The 17,262-nt window shown below is 31.6% G+C and overlaps 1 protein-coding gene across 1 annotated transcript in view; it reads left to right on the top strand.

Moving 5' to 3' along the window:
- The first annotated feature begins 1,813 nt into the window (after positions 1-1,813).
- The window catches only part of sli (slit guidance ligand), a 216,990-nt gene continuing 201,541 nt past the window's right edge, over positions 1,814-17,262 (top strand). Inside the window, 2 exon segments of the mRNA XM_081972391.1 lie at positions 1,814-2,110; positions 9,266-9,641. Coding sequence (XP_081828517.1) covers positions 9,355-9,641 — 287 coding nt within the window. The 5' untranslated portion in view covers positions 1,814-2,110; positions 9,266-9,354.

A 17,262-nucleotide genomic window follows, 5' to 3' on the forward strand; every position in this document is an offset into this window, starting at 1 on the left:
TTACCTTTTCGACAAAAACCGAAAAAGTCAAATTTCTATTTTATTTTTTTACCACTTTATTATTGATTATTTTGGAAAATCAATGGCACCTTTTGTAGGCACTTTTTTATGTGATTCAAGAAAGTAATGTAAATTTTTAGGTCCGACGTTTCGTTTTTTAGATACCATCATCAACTTCAAATTTTCAAATACTGACCTGGACTTTTTAATTTGTTTTTTAGTAACTGCAGACCTCCCAAAACTAATAATGTGCCACACTTGTCAAAAAATTATACCTAGTGTACTTAGGTACAATTTTTTTTTAAATATAGATTTGAAATTCATATGGAGTCATAATGAGTAGATAATTAAGTTTGATATGATTTAATAATTAGGTTTTGCTCTTTTTAACACTAAAAATAAAGGTTAAACTATTTCATCAAAACTCGACCTCGAATTCAAATATGTGAGTATCTGAAAAATAAATAATTAACCAAACATTTTTTTTAAATGGATAAAAAGTACCATAAGAAACTCTCTCACTTTTTCGAAGGAGCAATGAACCTAATTATTAAATTATATCAAACTAAATTATTTTCTCATTATAACAATATACCAATTTTAATTGCTTAATTTAGTTAAAAGACTTAAAGTACCAAGTACGTAATACACTAGGTATATTTTTTGACAAGGGTGACACATCATTAGTTTTGGAAGGTCTGTAGCTGCTAAAAAACAAAATAAAAAGTTCAAGTCCGCATTTGAAAAATTGAAGTAGATGATGGTATCTAAAAAACGAAACGTCGGAGCTAAAAACTAAAACTAATTTCTTGAAGCAATCAATAATAAAGTAGTAAAAAAATAAAATATAAATTTTACTTTTTCGGTTTTTGTCGGATGTTTTCGGATGTAATGCACATTTTTTGAAGGGACACCATTTTGAACAATTATTATAATTTTTTATCAAATGTTTAGTTCTTTGTTGCTTACATTGAGTTTATTGCCTCGATAAGTTCGAATTTCGATTACTCAAAAACGGTGCGCCGGAAGAAAAATTTCCAAGAGACCTTTTTCCTTTAAAATTAAACGAGAAAAGGAAAAATTAGTTTTATTTTTATAAAAAGCAGTGGCGTACCTTTTTTTCTTAAAAATTGACTTAAGAATACGCGCGCTACTGATGGAGATAATAACAATTTTTTAATTGGCGAATAATCGGCTCTTTATGTTTATCAAATCCACAAAGTGTCATTAAAATATGCATAGGCGTTTTGAAAAAAATAAATAAATGTTGTTTTTTTTATAAAACTTCAACACCCTGTATTTCCTGAAAGACGCATTTTCGGGATATAGTTTATAGAGCAAACTGGGATTATTTTAGACGTAGAATACGTGGTTCAAATTTGTGTATTAAAACCTGAATCACCCTGTATATGCTGCGTTGTCTAAAGAATACTATATTGAGCTTACAATACTTTTTTTAATGAATATATTTGGCATTTTTGTTAGTTAATTAAGATACACATTGTAATATTAATTTCGTGATTATAATCCACGTTGACGTAAACTTCTTAGCAGTAACGATGGCAGTAACTGATAAAAGCTTCTAATCGCCTTAAATAAATACGTTTTTCTTTCTGAATTTTGATACACATTTATTGTGAATTCATTATTAAGCAAAAAATGACTTCCAGTTGCATCACTGATTGTAATAGATGCACAAACATAATCTCTTCGGGTGTGATGGGAAAATCTTGTGTGTTCGACAACGCTGCTCAAAAACGAGTTCGTTTTAAGCCCGCCCTATTCCGTGCTTTCGATTCAAACAGAGGCGAAGCTGAAAGCTCGCTTTAGCTTTCCCGTAATACGCTTTTCAGATCGTGAGGGGTGTACTTCGTGTGTCCGCAACGCTTACGACTTTACGCGTTTACCAAGAGTATTCCTCGTTTATTTTCATCCCTTGTGTTTTTTTCAGTTTGTTAGTTTTCGTACGGGATTTTGTGATTTCGACCGCAGTTTCGCTTAGTTTTTTTTTGTGTTATTATTTTGTGCATTTTTTTTTTGATAATCTTTATCAGTTTTGATTGTTTCGTGATTTCTACAATGGAGTATTATAACACCTAACATAGTCCAAGTAAGTCAACCAATTTATTTTAAAAAATTGTTATTTTTATGAAGATTTTTATACCATTTTTTTTACGTTTAGGTAATACAAATATTACCAAAACACTTGCTAAACGGTAAAAAAATTTTACTAAATAAAAAAAACAGTATATTATTTGTTTATACATTGCGTTAATGTTTTTCTCTTATATTGTTAACGAACTAACCAATTATTTTTGAACAATGTACGTACTTAAATATTTGCTAAGATTAAACATAGATTAATTTATAAAAACATACTTTACAAACTTTTTAGGGTTTTAGAGAAGTACCTGATGGCCAGAAATCTTGCTTGTTCCAGATGAAAAATATATAGAAAAACAATACTAATATTATTTGATACAATTATTATTTGCAAACCAAAGTTGTTAAAACTAATCAACTAACTTTTATTATGGTTTATCCTCGAGTTTTCCAAATAAAATTAACTTGATAGTACAGTAAGAATACTTTTGTTTCCAACTGTAACAAACTACATTAGATAATTTCCCACCACAGAAAAAGTGCAAGTTTGGTATCAAAATTTTGAAGACTTGTACGGTAACACAATATGAAACAAAAATTTATTATTTTTTTTTTAAATATTAGTATTCTGCCGTTTGAAGTAATGTCTTTACTTCAGGTTATCAATTGTAAATTCTTCATTTTACTTATTTTTTCATTAAAAATAAAATAATTGTAGTTATGTTCTTTGTTATACTGTGGGGTTTCTGTTACTGAGTTTTCTGAAGATGGTGATAAAACCGTCACTCATTCCACTAGTGAATTCTTTATCACTTTGATTAAAACTTCTAGAAGGCGCTAATCACAAAACTAAAATATTAAAAAATTCGACTTTTTTGTGCATTAAAATTCGTTGTTTTACTGAGTTTTTGACCAAATCTGTGATGTTCTCTATACTGTAATTTATTCTTGGTGAAGGGGAATATCTCGCCTACTTTTTTAGATATATCAAATAGCAACTTTCAGAACGTAGGCGTCAAAGAAAGTGTGTATTACAATACATATGCACATACATCGGCATATATGTTTACATAAAACATTAATGTCATAATACGTACAATTAATGAAAGTATAATATATTCCATATTTTGAAATTTGAGTAGATCATTTTATTGACCATTTTATGTCTTTAGTAAAGGTTTCAAATAACCGAGTAATTAAATGTGGAATAGAACTATGAGAAAATCCAAGCAAAAATAGAATGATGTAACAATTAAATGCTGGAGTGTGACAAATGTAACATTTTTAAGGAAGGAAACAAAGCAAATGATGCAAGGTATATAATTTAATGATTGAAAAAATTCAAAACGATCCATAATAGAAATATTTTTTAAGGATTTTAAACCTTGATATTTCAAAAGTTTAACATCACATCCACACTTTACACTTTGTAGCAAAATTTAAACCTTTCAGGAACATTTGGAAAATCCTGTATATTAAATGAGGATAACAATATGTCATCTGATATTTTTGGTTATTGGGAGTTGAATATGAAATCAAACTTATACCACTTAAATATAATATCATTAAAAATGTTTTACTTTTACACAGGGTACAGTGGTCAACATGTTCCATAAAGAATAGGTACTGTTGAGGCTTTACCTGTAGATCAAATTGGACTACATGCATAAAATAACTTCATACTCGCTCGCTACTATCTATAATTTTATATATAATTTTTTTACTGTATCTTTTATGAAAAAGATAATGTTATGTTTGCCTCGCAAAAAAAAACAACACTACACAGTAACCAAAGAAACAATGTATAATATAATATAAATTATAGTATAATGTAAACTGCACACATCAGAACAGAGAAAAAACTTAAAACAATACATAAACCTACTTGCAAAAAAAAACTATTTCTGAATAAACTTACTGCATTCTTGTCACGTATTCTTCTAATTGGAAAATACATTCTATTTGAATGGAAGTAAAGCATTATCATTTTAAATAATCAGAAGGTAATCGTAAAATGTTTGATAAAATCTTTTGACGTTTGCCAAATGCTACACTGAAAAATGACTGCACCTAAAAGTACGTAATTCCTAAAAATAGTCAATTTTGATAGTCTATTCCAAAGTTAAAACTTCGCAATTAGCGTTAAATAGCAAACTGATCATAAAACACTTTATTTTCCTCTACAGAGTGGTCCAAATTGATTGTGGGATACTTAAAGGGTGGAAAGTACATAAAAAATAAATATGGTCGAAAGCACCCTCTAGCAGATTTTTTAAATATTCCGGACAGAAGGGAATTTTTTTATTTACACACAAGTGTAATAAAATGACTCTATCTGAAAAACTATGTATGGTAAAATGAAAAGACAAACTTTTCTTAGGAAAAAGTATCAGAATGCCCTAAAATTATAGCTTATAGAAATTTGAAGCTGTCAAACTTGTTGAATGGCTCTCGTAGCTGTTCAGATTATTTTCAAAATTTGAAAAAAGTAGAACTTTTTTCGTTGAGGATTTAAAATTTAAAAAATCGTCTTCCGTTAGATGACACTTTTCGACTAGAGTTCATATGACACTTTGGAGTTTATTTTTTATGTACTTTTCACTATTGAATTATCCTACATTCACTTTAGACCACCCTGTATGATTACATGAGTTTTAATATTTCAAACCAACCAATAAGGAAACACCATAATTGCATCATCGAGGTTCATTATCTTGTAGTTAGTATCAAATCAAGTCGCAAAATGCATTGACATAATGAACAATAATAACTAATCTGATAAAAATAAGTACAGCATGGTTTTTACGGTCCATAACCTTTGATCAAGTGTTTTTACGCATTACTCTTTAAGACGCAAATCTGTTATCATTGGTTAAAGGTATTTTTGAAATGATTAAATTCTTCTATACCCAACAAAAATGCAAACCTTCAATAGGTTAAATCAAGTTTGCCTTTTCAAACGTAACTGCAAATTCTGGATACTTATCGCTGAAATAATTCAGGGTTGAGAGAAATGTAATCTGTGACTTAAGAGCAAACTTTCAGTCACCCATTCTCGAGACACCAACTTGGTAAGCTTCGTCGTGCAAAACTCTCGATTTGCTACTGAATATTTTATTCCTGCTAGCAGCAAGTTTCAAATCGATCCCTCGATTCCGATGCATGCTTACATCTTTTAGTAAAGCCCCCGGGGCCGGTAAGGAGCAGTCTTGAGACTTTATTTGCCGAAAAGGCAGTCGATCGAAAATTATTACTCTAAACAAACATTCTGGGCCCTTTTGATCGGTCCTCTTCGGCTTCCGGCCCTACCGAAAAACCGCCCTTTAAAAAAACCATTACTGGGATTTTTGTCGTGTTCGATTATTTCCCCTAAAATGTACGAATTTTCTGGATGTTTTTGCCCTTCCTGTTTCTATTGATGTAAAATTGTGTCAAGGGTTAATATTGCACACGAGAAAAGTTCATCAAAGAGTGTACATAACTTTATCAGTTTATTTCTTTTTCTTTTTTAAATTCTAATCTATCGAAAGTAGACTGTATTGCGCCAACCTTTATCTACCTACACACCTACATATGTATAGGTGATTCAATGGTATTAGATACTATATGTGTTTAGATATCAGGACCTATAAACCAATCATGTCAGGTTGTGTAAATAATTAAAAGTGCATTACTAGTCGAACAAAGCTACAATAAATATTTATATAATTCCTCGAATTTGAAAATGTGTCATTGTAAGCGGCACTTTACAATTTAGAGGGGTTTGTATTGAAGTTTTCAGATTGTATTGAATCGGGAATGTTATTGTGTGGAAACGAATCGGTTGTGTTTTGTTGAAAGTGTCTTTTTTAGTTAAACCACGTACCAAGGAAGTAATAAGGTAATGGTTATTACACCCATAATAACTCTAAATTAATACTGAAGTCAAAATTGTGATACCATTATTATAATAGTTTCTGCTACTCGTAAAATATATGATTTACTTGGTGAATTAATGAATCTAAATTACTGTTACTCAGCACAATTAGCATTACTTTAGATAACGTATCATTTAGATGACATGATGCAGCTTTGTTTAGAAACACTATACAGCAAACAGATAAGTAGGTTAAAAAATTTAAATATCTAATTTAGTCAGTAAACTAGCTTAGATAATAACCGACTGTAATAAACAATTATTTAATAAGTTTTCTTCAATAAAATTGTAGTCTTTCTATTCTAAAGTAATTTAATTTTCGGAAAGTGGCAGAACTGTTTGCACGTTCAAAAAATATGTGTTTGAATGAAACGATATTTTGCAATATTATGACGCATATTATATGTGCCGAAATATCAAAATTTTACATGGAAAACCAGTGGCAAGACGGGAGAAGCATTAGAAATCAGTGAGCTAGACAAAGATGAACAAACTTTGAAGTGACATGTCGCGGTCTGCTCTAAGGCATCTAACGTCATTTGACAGTTGGTCACATGACCACTTTATTAGAAAGACTGATAGATATCTTGTGACTATTAGTCCTACTACGTCACATTCGGCTCGTATGATTGACACATGTCACGAAGTATGTTGCCATCTTTGTCAAGCCCATTGATTTCTAATGCTTCTCTTCTTACCACTGGTTATATGCTAAGACTTTGTGACTTTCTAATTAATAAGAATTTTTTGATTGGCTTGTTTAATTTACCTGATTTTAAACTGTATAAAAGTATCAACATTACAGTCAAACATGATACATATTGACCAATCATTGTTATCAAACAATATTAAAGATAAAACAGAAAATTTTGGAGCCAATAGTAAAGTAAACAGTATATTTCTGCAAATGTATCAGCTTAGCAAGTTAAGAGCCTAAAACTTTTATTAAAACAGATTTTTCAACTTTTGAGAAAAAATATTGTCTATAATTGTTAAGCTTTTTTTGGCTCAAACTTAAAAGCGGACATACATTTCCAATTTTTACTATATTTAAATACTTCAAGCATGCAAAATAAAATCTGGATTAATATTTAATAGCTACAGGGTGGTAAGTTTTTGAGGCAAAAATTTCCTTTTCCATACTCATCTTTTTTGGCGCGCCAGTGTCAAATTCAGTGTAACAGAAAAATTTACCAATTTTACCAGTAAATTTCAATTTGACTGAAATTTGAAATTGAAATTGATGAATTGATCAATCTTGAAATTTGCTTGAAAGATATAAAACAATTTGTAATTTACATTTACAAACTGGCAATTGTCAAAATTACTGCCATAAATCTCAGAAACATGTCTTGTTTTGAAAACTATGTTAAACTATAATTCTTGCAATTTGTAGGCAAATTTTAACAGTTTTGACATTAGTGACAGATATTACGTGCTTTTTGGAAGATGATTTAGCTAGACAGTCACGTGCACTGTCAAAATAACTGTCATAAATATCAGAAACACAACGTTTTGTAGCGAATGCTACAAAAAACTTATCTAAACCATGATTTTTGCAACTTTTGAGCACAGTTTGATAGTCAGAACCAGAGTTGCTTGTCAAACCCACTTGCAGTGAGAAAATTACTGTTTTAAGTACATTTTTGAAATCTCCATTAGATTTCCTATCCAATAACATAAAAAAACACTACAAAATTTGGTACAATCTGGGAGAAAAGCGTTGTCAAAATTTGAACTGCCAGAAGCACAGTTTGAAAGGACAGTCAGGGACAAAATCGCGTGTAAAACCCACTGGGAGTGAGAAAATGACTGTTTTAAGCACATTTTTGAAATCCTTATTAAATTTCTTATCCACTAACCTATAAAAACACTCCAAATTAGGTACAGTCAGGGAGAAAAGCAGTGTCAAAATTTGAACTGCCAGAAGCACAGTTTGAAAGGACAGTCAGGGACAAAATCGCGTGTAAAACCCACTGGGAGTGAGAAAATGGCTGTTTTAAGCACATTTTTGAAATCCTTATTAAATTTCTTATCCACTAACCTATAAAAACACTCCAAATTAGGTACAGTCAGGGAGAAAAGCAGTGTCAAAATTTGAACTGCCAGCACAGTTTGAAAGGACAGTCAGGGACAAAATCGCGTGTAAAACCCACTTGGAGTGAGAAAATGACTGTTTTAAGCACATTTTTGAAATCCTTATTAAATTTCTTATCCACTAACCTATAAAAACACTCCAAATTAGGTACAGTCAGGGAGAAAAGCAGTGTCAAAATTTGAACTGCCAGAAGCACAGTTTGAAAGGACAGTCAGGGACAAAATCGCGTATAAAACCCACTTGGAGTGAGAAAATGACTGTTTTAAGCACATTTTTGAAATCCTTATTAAATTTCTTATCCACTAACCTATAAAAACACTCCAAATTAGGTACAGTCAGGGAGAAAAGCAGTGTCAAAATTTGAACTGCCAGAAGCACAGTTTGCAAGGACAGTCAGGGACAAAATCGCGTGTAAAACCCACTTGGAGTGAGAAAATGACTGTTTTAAGCACATTTTTGAAATCCTTATTAAATTTCTTATCCACTAACCTATAAAAACACTCCAAATTAGGTACAGTCAGGGAGAAAAGCAGTGTCAAAATTTGAACTGCCAGAAACACAGTATTTGTAATTTACCGGTCAGATTTTTCTGATAAAGTAAAATATTTACTTGTTCTACTAAACAGAAAACAAAGTAAGTCTTTCTCATAATAAGAATTTAATTTTTTTAGAAGAGTAGAGAGAATAGTTTCATCAAACTTATTTAAACAGATGTTGTGATTTCTTCAACCTCATAGAAATAATAGTACATCTTGTAGACATTCATCCTGATTTGACAGTTATTGCAATTATTGCAACAAATTTCATCAAGTCATAGAAAAAACATATGAAACTTTACTATTCTGTGTCGTATATAGCAATTCCAATTTCTGTCCAAAAGTACAATGAAAACATTAGGAGTTTGTTATGATAAGTCATCAAATTATTCAAAATAGAAAGAGTTTTTTTTTAATTTTTAATACTTAGTTTAGTAGTTGGAATTAAGTTTGTGACAAATACGATGTCACAGTAAAGGACCACAAAGCTTAGGTTTATAAAAAACTCTAGCAGGAACATATATTATTTATTTATTAAATCATACTACTCATACATCATATAATAACTTCAAACATATCTATCACTGTACTAAATTTATGTTTTAATTTCAGGGTCCCTATCTGGTTTCAACACCCGAACAAACAAAAAAAAAGTCCAATAGCTATCCTACCCCCCGTTGTTGACGCTACCCAGCCCCACAATGTGTGGGGTAAAATTTTCCTCCCGTAACGAAGCAAAAGCCGCGAAAGTGGTTCACTTCTCCGGGATTTTGCTATTCGTTTCACTGTTCGTCCTAAGTAACGTCCACAATTCCTTCGCCAAATCCAACCATGATTCGTCATCTCTTTCCCACTTTGGATCCACTTACTCGTTTGGAGAAAACACCAAATGCCCCAGATCGTGCGTTTGTTCCGGCACCACTGTGGATTGTTCGCATCGAGGTCTTAGCGCAGTTCCAAGAGGAATTCCTACCAACGCAGAAAGATTGTAAGTATTAATGTTTTACTATAAAAGTTAACAAATATCTCTATCCTCCGAAATTCTTGGTCAATGATAATTACTACAGCCATGACAAAGTGGTTTTTGTTATATAGCTAGCAATTTTCATAATCTTGCCTAAAACTTTTCCATTTAAGTACAGTTGTGCCTCCTGTAGTAGTACGATTCAAGAACAGGCTGTTCATTAGAATTTCTGTGTAAAGATATTCTGAAGTTTTGATAGCACAGTGTTGTAAGAGTTATGGTATTAGAAATCTCTTTGCTACAATATTTAATTTTCAACTTTATCTTTCTATGGAGGTCTGTTATCTAATTTAAATCGTTAATAAAATTTATGGCCAGATAAACTAGACCTTAATGAACTTATTTCAACAAGTAAAAGGAAACTTATGTTAGGGGACTGAGATTCGAGTAATAAAGCAATTATTAAGATAATCTGAAATGAGCAGCAATCTATCTATGGAAAGAGCAGTCGGTACCTATTAGTTTAAAACTATCGATTGGCGTACAGCCATTGGATTTTAAGTTGATTTATGCGATCCAGTTGTCTGCCTTTCCTGCAGAATAGTAACCGACTATCAAATGACAGTAATTAGTACTGTCATAATTAGCAGCCAACTGTGAACGCTTCCGAGTGCTGCATAAAATTTATTATCAATGGATGGCGTACATTTCGTTAAAACTTTGATTCGATAATTTGTGTGACAAATGAGCCAGCGATAGATTACCAGCGTAGATTAATTCTCTTATTAACAGTTGTTTCGGTCGATGTGTTTTATTTCAATCTGCACCATTAATAAATTTCGGAAGTAACGAAATGTTACACAATTGATAAATATCTTGATCGTTCAGACTCAGCATCTACAAGTGCCTGGCGAAATATCAAAGACAAGCGCAATAACAATAACAAATGCATTTCCTTCCAACTCTCCAAAATATTATATTTAACTGTCTGCTACACGTTTCTTTTGCCGCCCATCACGCGTAAAATACTTCAGACGAGCACAGCAGGAGCAGGAAATCTTGCTGATAGGTGATTTTAGACACCTTTTGTATTTGTACAGCGACACATGACACCGAACAAGATAAGACAAACAATTTTTTTCTTACTAATTGGTTTAATGTTTCAAAAGACGGCTATTATGGTATCCGATTCGAAAAAACTTGTTAAACGAGATGTTGTATAAACATCTTTTTTAAAACAAATCTTGAAAATTCTTCATTTGTTTTGGCATGTTTTCAAAACTGTTTATTTCAATTACTCGATGAGTTCACATTTTGTTAATTAGAGCTTAATAAAGTAGGTGAGTTAATTGAGTAAGAACAACAAAGGTATCAATTATTTTGCACCTCGTTTTGCACGAAGCACTTGATGTATCATAATAGGGCAGATACTATTTTGATATAATACGTGTTGTAGGAGGGCTGAAATCAGGATATTTACAACAGAGGAATCGAATAGTTTAAAAAAATCAAAATATACCAATAGTAATTCATGACTATAAGTATAGATTTAGACACACAAATGTGACCTAAAACCAAGATTGAAAAACTAAAATATAACTCAGAAGGTGAAAGATTTAAAAAAACAAACTATACACAGCATTGGTGAAAAAATGTTCAACTACACCATCATAAACTCTCAATTTGGAGACGACGTTGCTAGAAGGGTTGGTAATTGGAGAAAAACAGCAAAAACCATTGTTAGGCAAAAAATCGCAGTTTTTCTGCTGACTTGTAAATCTAAAAACTTGACACTTCATTTTTTAAAAGTTAAAATCTCACACATTGTGTTTAATTGTAAAAAGTGCCAGAAGTGCACTCAGAGCCCAGTTAGCACCGGGATAACTGCGGAAAACTTCTACCCAGATTTTGAGAATAAAATTCTCGCCACCCGGGGGAAAGGTCTGGGGGAAATTGCGGTCCTCTTCTTCTTGGCTGGTTGGTCCTGAATTGTCGTCTGTCTGAAACAAAAAAAAAAACTTTTTTTAGTTTTAGAGGAAAAAAGTCGTTTTCGAGATCCCTATACTTAGATACGAATTTGTGGCACCCTTTATAAGGATCATGGAGCAAGTATCCAGACAGATTTTTACGTATTCTAAACTCTGAAGAGAATTGTTTATAGAATCTGACAGAGAAACCACCGCACCCAGTTCTAAAGAAATTTATAACGGAAAAGAGATATTTTATGATGATGATAGTAATCATTTTTCCCTATTATACACACTATTAGGACAGCAATGTAACAAAGGTACTACTTGCCTTTTATTAACTTTTTTTTACATTGTAATATTCTGACTACCAAAATATTTATTTGCCTGATTACCGAACTATAACAATAAAAAACATTTTATATCCAATAATTCCAGTCTTCATTTGAGCTTTAGAATTTGCCGGTATACAAGTTATGACGAAGTAAACTTTATCCAGTTTGTTAATAACCAAAGTGCTATTTACTAAGAACATCCGGGGAGGTGTTATAAGCTGAACATTCAAAGGAAGCGACATTATTTGCACCGTTTGAGACTAAGCTAAACTTAATTTAAGTTTTGCTTTGGCTATGTCAGATTACGATGAAAGCTATACAGTTAAAGCTTATATGTATGAATTTGCTTAGAGCAAATAAGATTTGAAGTCTTGGTGGCAATTTAATGATGTATAGGATTAAATGAAATTTACTGACAGTAATTCACGGTTAAATGGTCAAAGATGTTTATGTTGGTAACATTTAGGTATCAAAATGAGCTTTCTGGTATAAAACGCCATAAACCAGATGTTTTAATATTGCTTCTAGTTACTTGGTTGAGCAACATAAATTCTGATTTAGAATGATACATATTGCGCTATTATTAAGACAGACTGCAAAATAATAAATGTCGGCCCTTAATAAACATTGATAAATCGTTGCGAACAGACGGGCTAAATTATATTTGGCTAGTTTCCCTCTGCCTAATTCGAGGTGGGCAATTAACTACCTCAAAAGTTTGCTCGGAGCTAATCCTCAACCTTGTTCATAAACAGAATGTTCTTTATTTTAAATAATATCCCTGGCTAAGTTTAAATTAGCGCCGATCGTATATCTAAGTGAAATGGGGTAGGAAGTTAACTAATTTTCTCCCTATTTGGCGCATTTTAGTGACTCGAAGTCCGTGTTATTTTGCAAATTTATATGGATTACTCGATTTGTCAAAGAGTAACTTTGAGGCAGGATTAAATTTGTTAATTAGTTCAACATCGTGTATGTCTTTACTATTAATCGTGGACGTTTTGTACAACAATACACAACCCCATTTCCCAAGTTTTAACCGCACGTTGCTGTACCAGATATTTCCGAGCATGGAATTTGACATTGTCGTTTCACAGAAACTCGTTAAACAGAAAAGTTTTTTATGCGAATCAGGCATCGGAAAGTTTTCCAACAAACTAATGACTCCTATCAACAAATTGCGTTATTCATCGTCGACTGAACTTTCCAAACAACAATTCATACCTGTTTCAATATATTTGGGATTTTGAGACACGATCAAAGTTATAATTGACAAACTTCCGAATTAACTCGGCTGGCGAAACCAAACTTTTAAAGTTAAATTTGATACGCACACACATTTGAGTTCAAAAGTTGTTTTATTATATCGTTTCGCCTGTATAATTACTTTTTCAACGAGTTTTATTATAAAAAATGTTGAATTTAAATTTAAAATTTTTGTTATTTACATGTGAATAACACTGGGTTTGTCCAAATGTTTAAATGAAACAAAGGTTACGTATTTTTGACGCATGAAAAGAAATATTAATCGATAAATTTGTAGTAATCCATTATGAATATTTGGAATAAATGTCACTTCCTTTTTTCGGATTTTTGCTTGGTTTAAGATTTATTGCAGCTGTAACGGTCATTTCCATAATTAAAATCTTTGTTATTTAGAATATTTCTATTTTGACCATAATTTTACGACGACAAACCTAAGAATTTTCAATTGATATTCAAATTTAAACCTTTCAATACAACCACTCCCATTTTATAAGCAAATAGAGATGAAGCTGCTACAGAACCGTACCATTGTTACCTACATTATACTCTCCCTGAATGGTTGCTATAAACATATTCTCTTAAATGTCCTTTCTATGAGATATACAGTATGGTAAAATTAAAAAAAGAATATAATTTTTTGTAAAGATTTTTCTAGAATAGTTTCAGGAAACGCAGTTTTGTAGTAAAAGTCGATTGATTTTGAATAAGTGCGGAGATTTTAGGTTGAAAATGTTTTTTTTGTCCCTAATTTCCACGTTACAAAAAAAATGAGTACTTTAAAAACGTTTTCTAAAGCATTGGAGACTATTAGTAGTTTTTAAGAAAAAAAAAACAGATCGTTTTAAAAATAAATGCATTTTATCACCAAAAACCATGTTAAAGTTACATGTTTTTGAATGGTTTGAATGTTGACCATAAAAAACTGAATTTCATAGCTCTATAACGAAAGCATATTTAACAACAGTTTTTAAGTAATTAACTATTTAAGAGGGTTTTTCTCATATTTTTAAATGTGTAATCTTTTCTTAGAGTTAGTGACACCAATTCAGAGACACCTTGTAGTATTTCGTTTTTATTAGCATTTCACATTTAGTAATTCTAGTGTTTTTGAAATTTTGTCTTGATAAAGTCATAATCAAATTCAATAATACCAAATTAGTTTAAAACACTCTTTCTTCAAATCTGTTGTGTATGTTGATCAGTATCTCACTGAATTACTTGTATTCCTGAATATCGTTAAGTTAGTTATCTATTTATTAAAGCCGACATTTCAATAAAGTTAACAACGACATTGGGTGTGAAATATTTATGTTTTTAATGATTCTCACACGCTAAATATTTTTATGATGTAATTTAGAGTATATTATGCAATTTTAGAGCACTATTACAAAACATTGTTGCAGTGAGAATGTATTACGGTAAAAATTTGTAGGAAATTATGATTAAAGAAATATTCTTCAATGTGTAAAACTTTAGTTGTATTAAGATAAGTTGATTAAAAATAATTTCTCAGAATAAACAAAATTCTTTCTAAATGAGGGGATACTATTTCTAATTTATAAGTGAAACTTTTAAAATCTATGAATACATTGTTCCTACAAAAGTCGGTGGTTGTACTAACTTAACCTAAGATCAAATTACACCAAGGATTGGTACTTAAACATTCCAAAAAATACCGTTGGTGCCAGGATTGACGTACCTATCTTTTAACAACAGGATTTTACTTAAGAGATTTAAGTACCGGGTCTATCGAGAGCTTACCTTAAATATCAGACACATAGACAGTCTTCAATGGTCTATAAATCTAATTGGCAGCCATTTCAATTGTATAAGAAAAATCCAATCATCTTTAAGACTTGGCAACTTTCAAAGGCTTACGTCAATCACAATACTTCAATAATCTATTAAGTTGATGAATAATTGCAGTGGGAAATTATTCATTGAGATTAATTTTTTTCCAATAAATTTGTCAGTTACTATTTAGTTAAGTAAATATTTTCCTGACAAGGGAGTTACATGATGACACTGGTGTTCACCAAAATTCTGGATAATTCGTTTTTGATAAAGCAGGAATTTTCTTGTTTTTGGAATCAAAATTTTCATCTGGACACTAACCAGAAGACATGACATACGACGTAATTTAAATTAGGTGGTCATGATTGCTATTGTGTTTAATGTGCCCGAATGTAATCTGCTTTGATCTAATGCTTTAACAAAATATGAGAAATTTCTAGTTTCTAGTTGCAAGTCATCATAAACAGCTGTGCAAACTTATGTTACCATATTTTAAACATTAATTTCTAACCCACTTCAACTGGATATCCCAAGTTTATCTAAAAATAGTTTAAACTAAGCAGGTGTGCGGATGCATAACACATTTCACAATGCTCCGCTGACCATTCATCCCATTATAATTACGAATAATAATTGCGGTATAGCTGCCTACACAGTTGGTGACTTCCCAGGGATTTTTCGCACTCTCAACGTCATGACTTGTAAGCCTCTTATCGCTCCGGTGATTTTTTCTTTTGATAACGTTATTTTGTCTACCGAGAACAAAACGTAACCGGACCGGTTGTTCTGGCTCAATCAAATCCCCCATTGTCTTACAATCTTGCCAGCACTTAACAATCGAAATCGGTCCATTGAAGCGGGTCACTACCCGTCAAAATTCGTTATTATTCTTTTATAACGAGGGGCTTTGCTAAGCAGTGTTCGTCGTTATTCAGTTAGCGGCACCATTAGAATGAACTGGAAAAATGCTTCGATAGATTATTGAATGATGAGATTCACTTTCGGAGCTTACTGTGTATTTATATGAGATTCCCAAGATAAATGCCAAATAGTTTAACTGTCGTAAAGAATAGCATTCAATTTATATAGTTTTAAGATGCTCGTTGTGTACGAGTGGTAGTGCGGCGATCTTGAGTTTAATTGCAACAGGAAATATCATATACCGCCGGTATATCTTTGCCCATTGAGAATGCAATGCCCCCATTAAAGAAAACTGCTAAACTGCACTTCAGACCCAACCTATTAAAATTCCTTCCATAAAATTTCGACTTCTTACAGTTAGAGGATCGCTTGTCGATTAGTGGATATTGTTACCGTTCTACCTTTAACTGTGATGCGATTGTTTGCTTAAGCTTTACTACCTACCGGTTTTGTTTGTATGTGCTTAAGATATTCTTGTACAAGCAAGTGCCGCCTTAAAAAAGTGAGTGAGTAGATTAAAGGCATTGACGCTTATGACTTTGAGTTTCACATTAAACAGAACAAGAATTATAATTTACATCTTCCTGTTAGAAGTTTTGTGGTTTATGTTTACAGCCAGTAGCTTGCTATGTTGTGTTATCACTATATTGGACCTCTATTGAAAATAGAACTTTTGTAGTCTTTTGTTTTCGTTAAACTGATTTTGATTTTGATTTCAAATTGCCCTTTGTCATAGAATACCCTTTTATATCCCTGAAAAGCTTATTGTCTTCTTATCTCAAAAATATACGTTGTGTTACATTTCCCTAGAATTGCAGTTACTATAATTACGGAGTTGTTAGCATTTCCAAAAGAAAAGATAAATATGTTCTTTGTTGCTATGCAGTGTGTCCAGGAAAAAGAGGGTTACTAGATGGAATTTTGAAAACGGTTAGACATACAGATTTGGATAACTTAGTGGACAAACATAACTTAGTGGAGAATAAGAAGACTAAAACTTTACTAGTAAATTTCCTGCTGCTATAAAAAAATATTGGTGAAATTGGTAAATCTCGACTACTGTTTTCAATAAGCGGTAAAAAAACATGATCTTTATCAACGTTGAAATTTCTGGTAGTACATGATTTCTAGCAAATTATTTTATGCATTTTGTACATACCTACTTTTCGGCAGTCTAGAACTTTTTAACGAATGTTCTTCATCGATATTGTAATTCATCTGCATCTTCTAAATCAGCATGGGTAATTGAGACTATTGAAAGACAGTTTTATTTTGAAACGTCAAAGATTAAACCAAGCAATTCTCAAGACAGGTCAATACCTATCTTGAGCAAGTCTCGATAACTGTGTTCAGGTTCATGAT

This window comes from Ips typographus, linkage group LG2 (assembly GCF_016097725.1).
Source record: "Ips typographus isolate SLU linkage group LG2, UJ_Ityp_2.0, whole genome shotgun sequence".
Taxonomy (NCBI): Eukaryota; Metazoa; Arthropoda; class Insecta; order Coleoptera; family Curculionidae; genus Ips; species Ips typographus.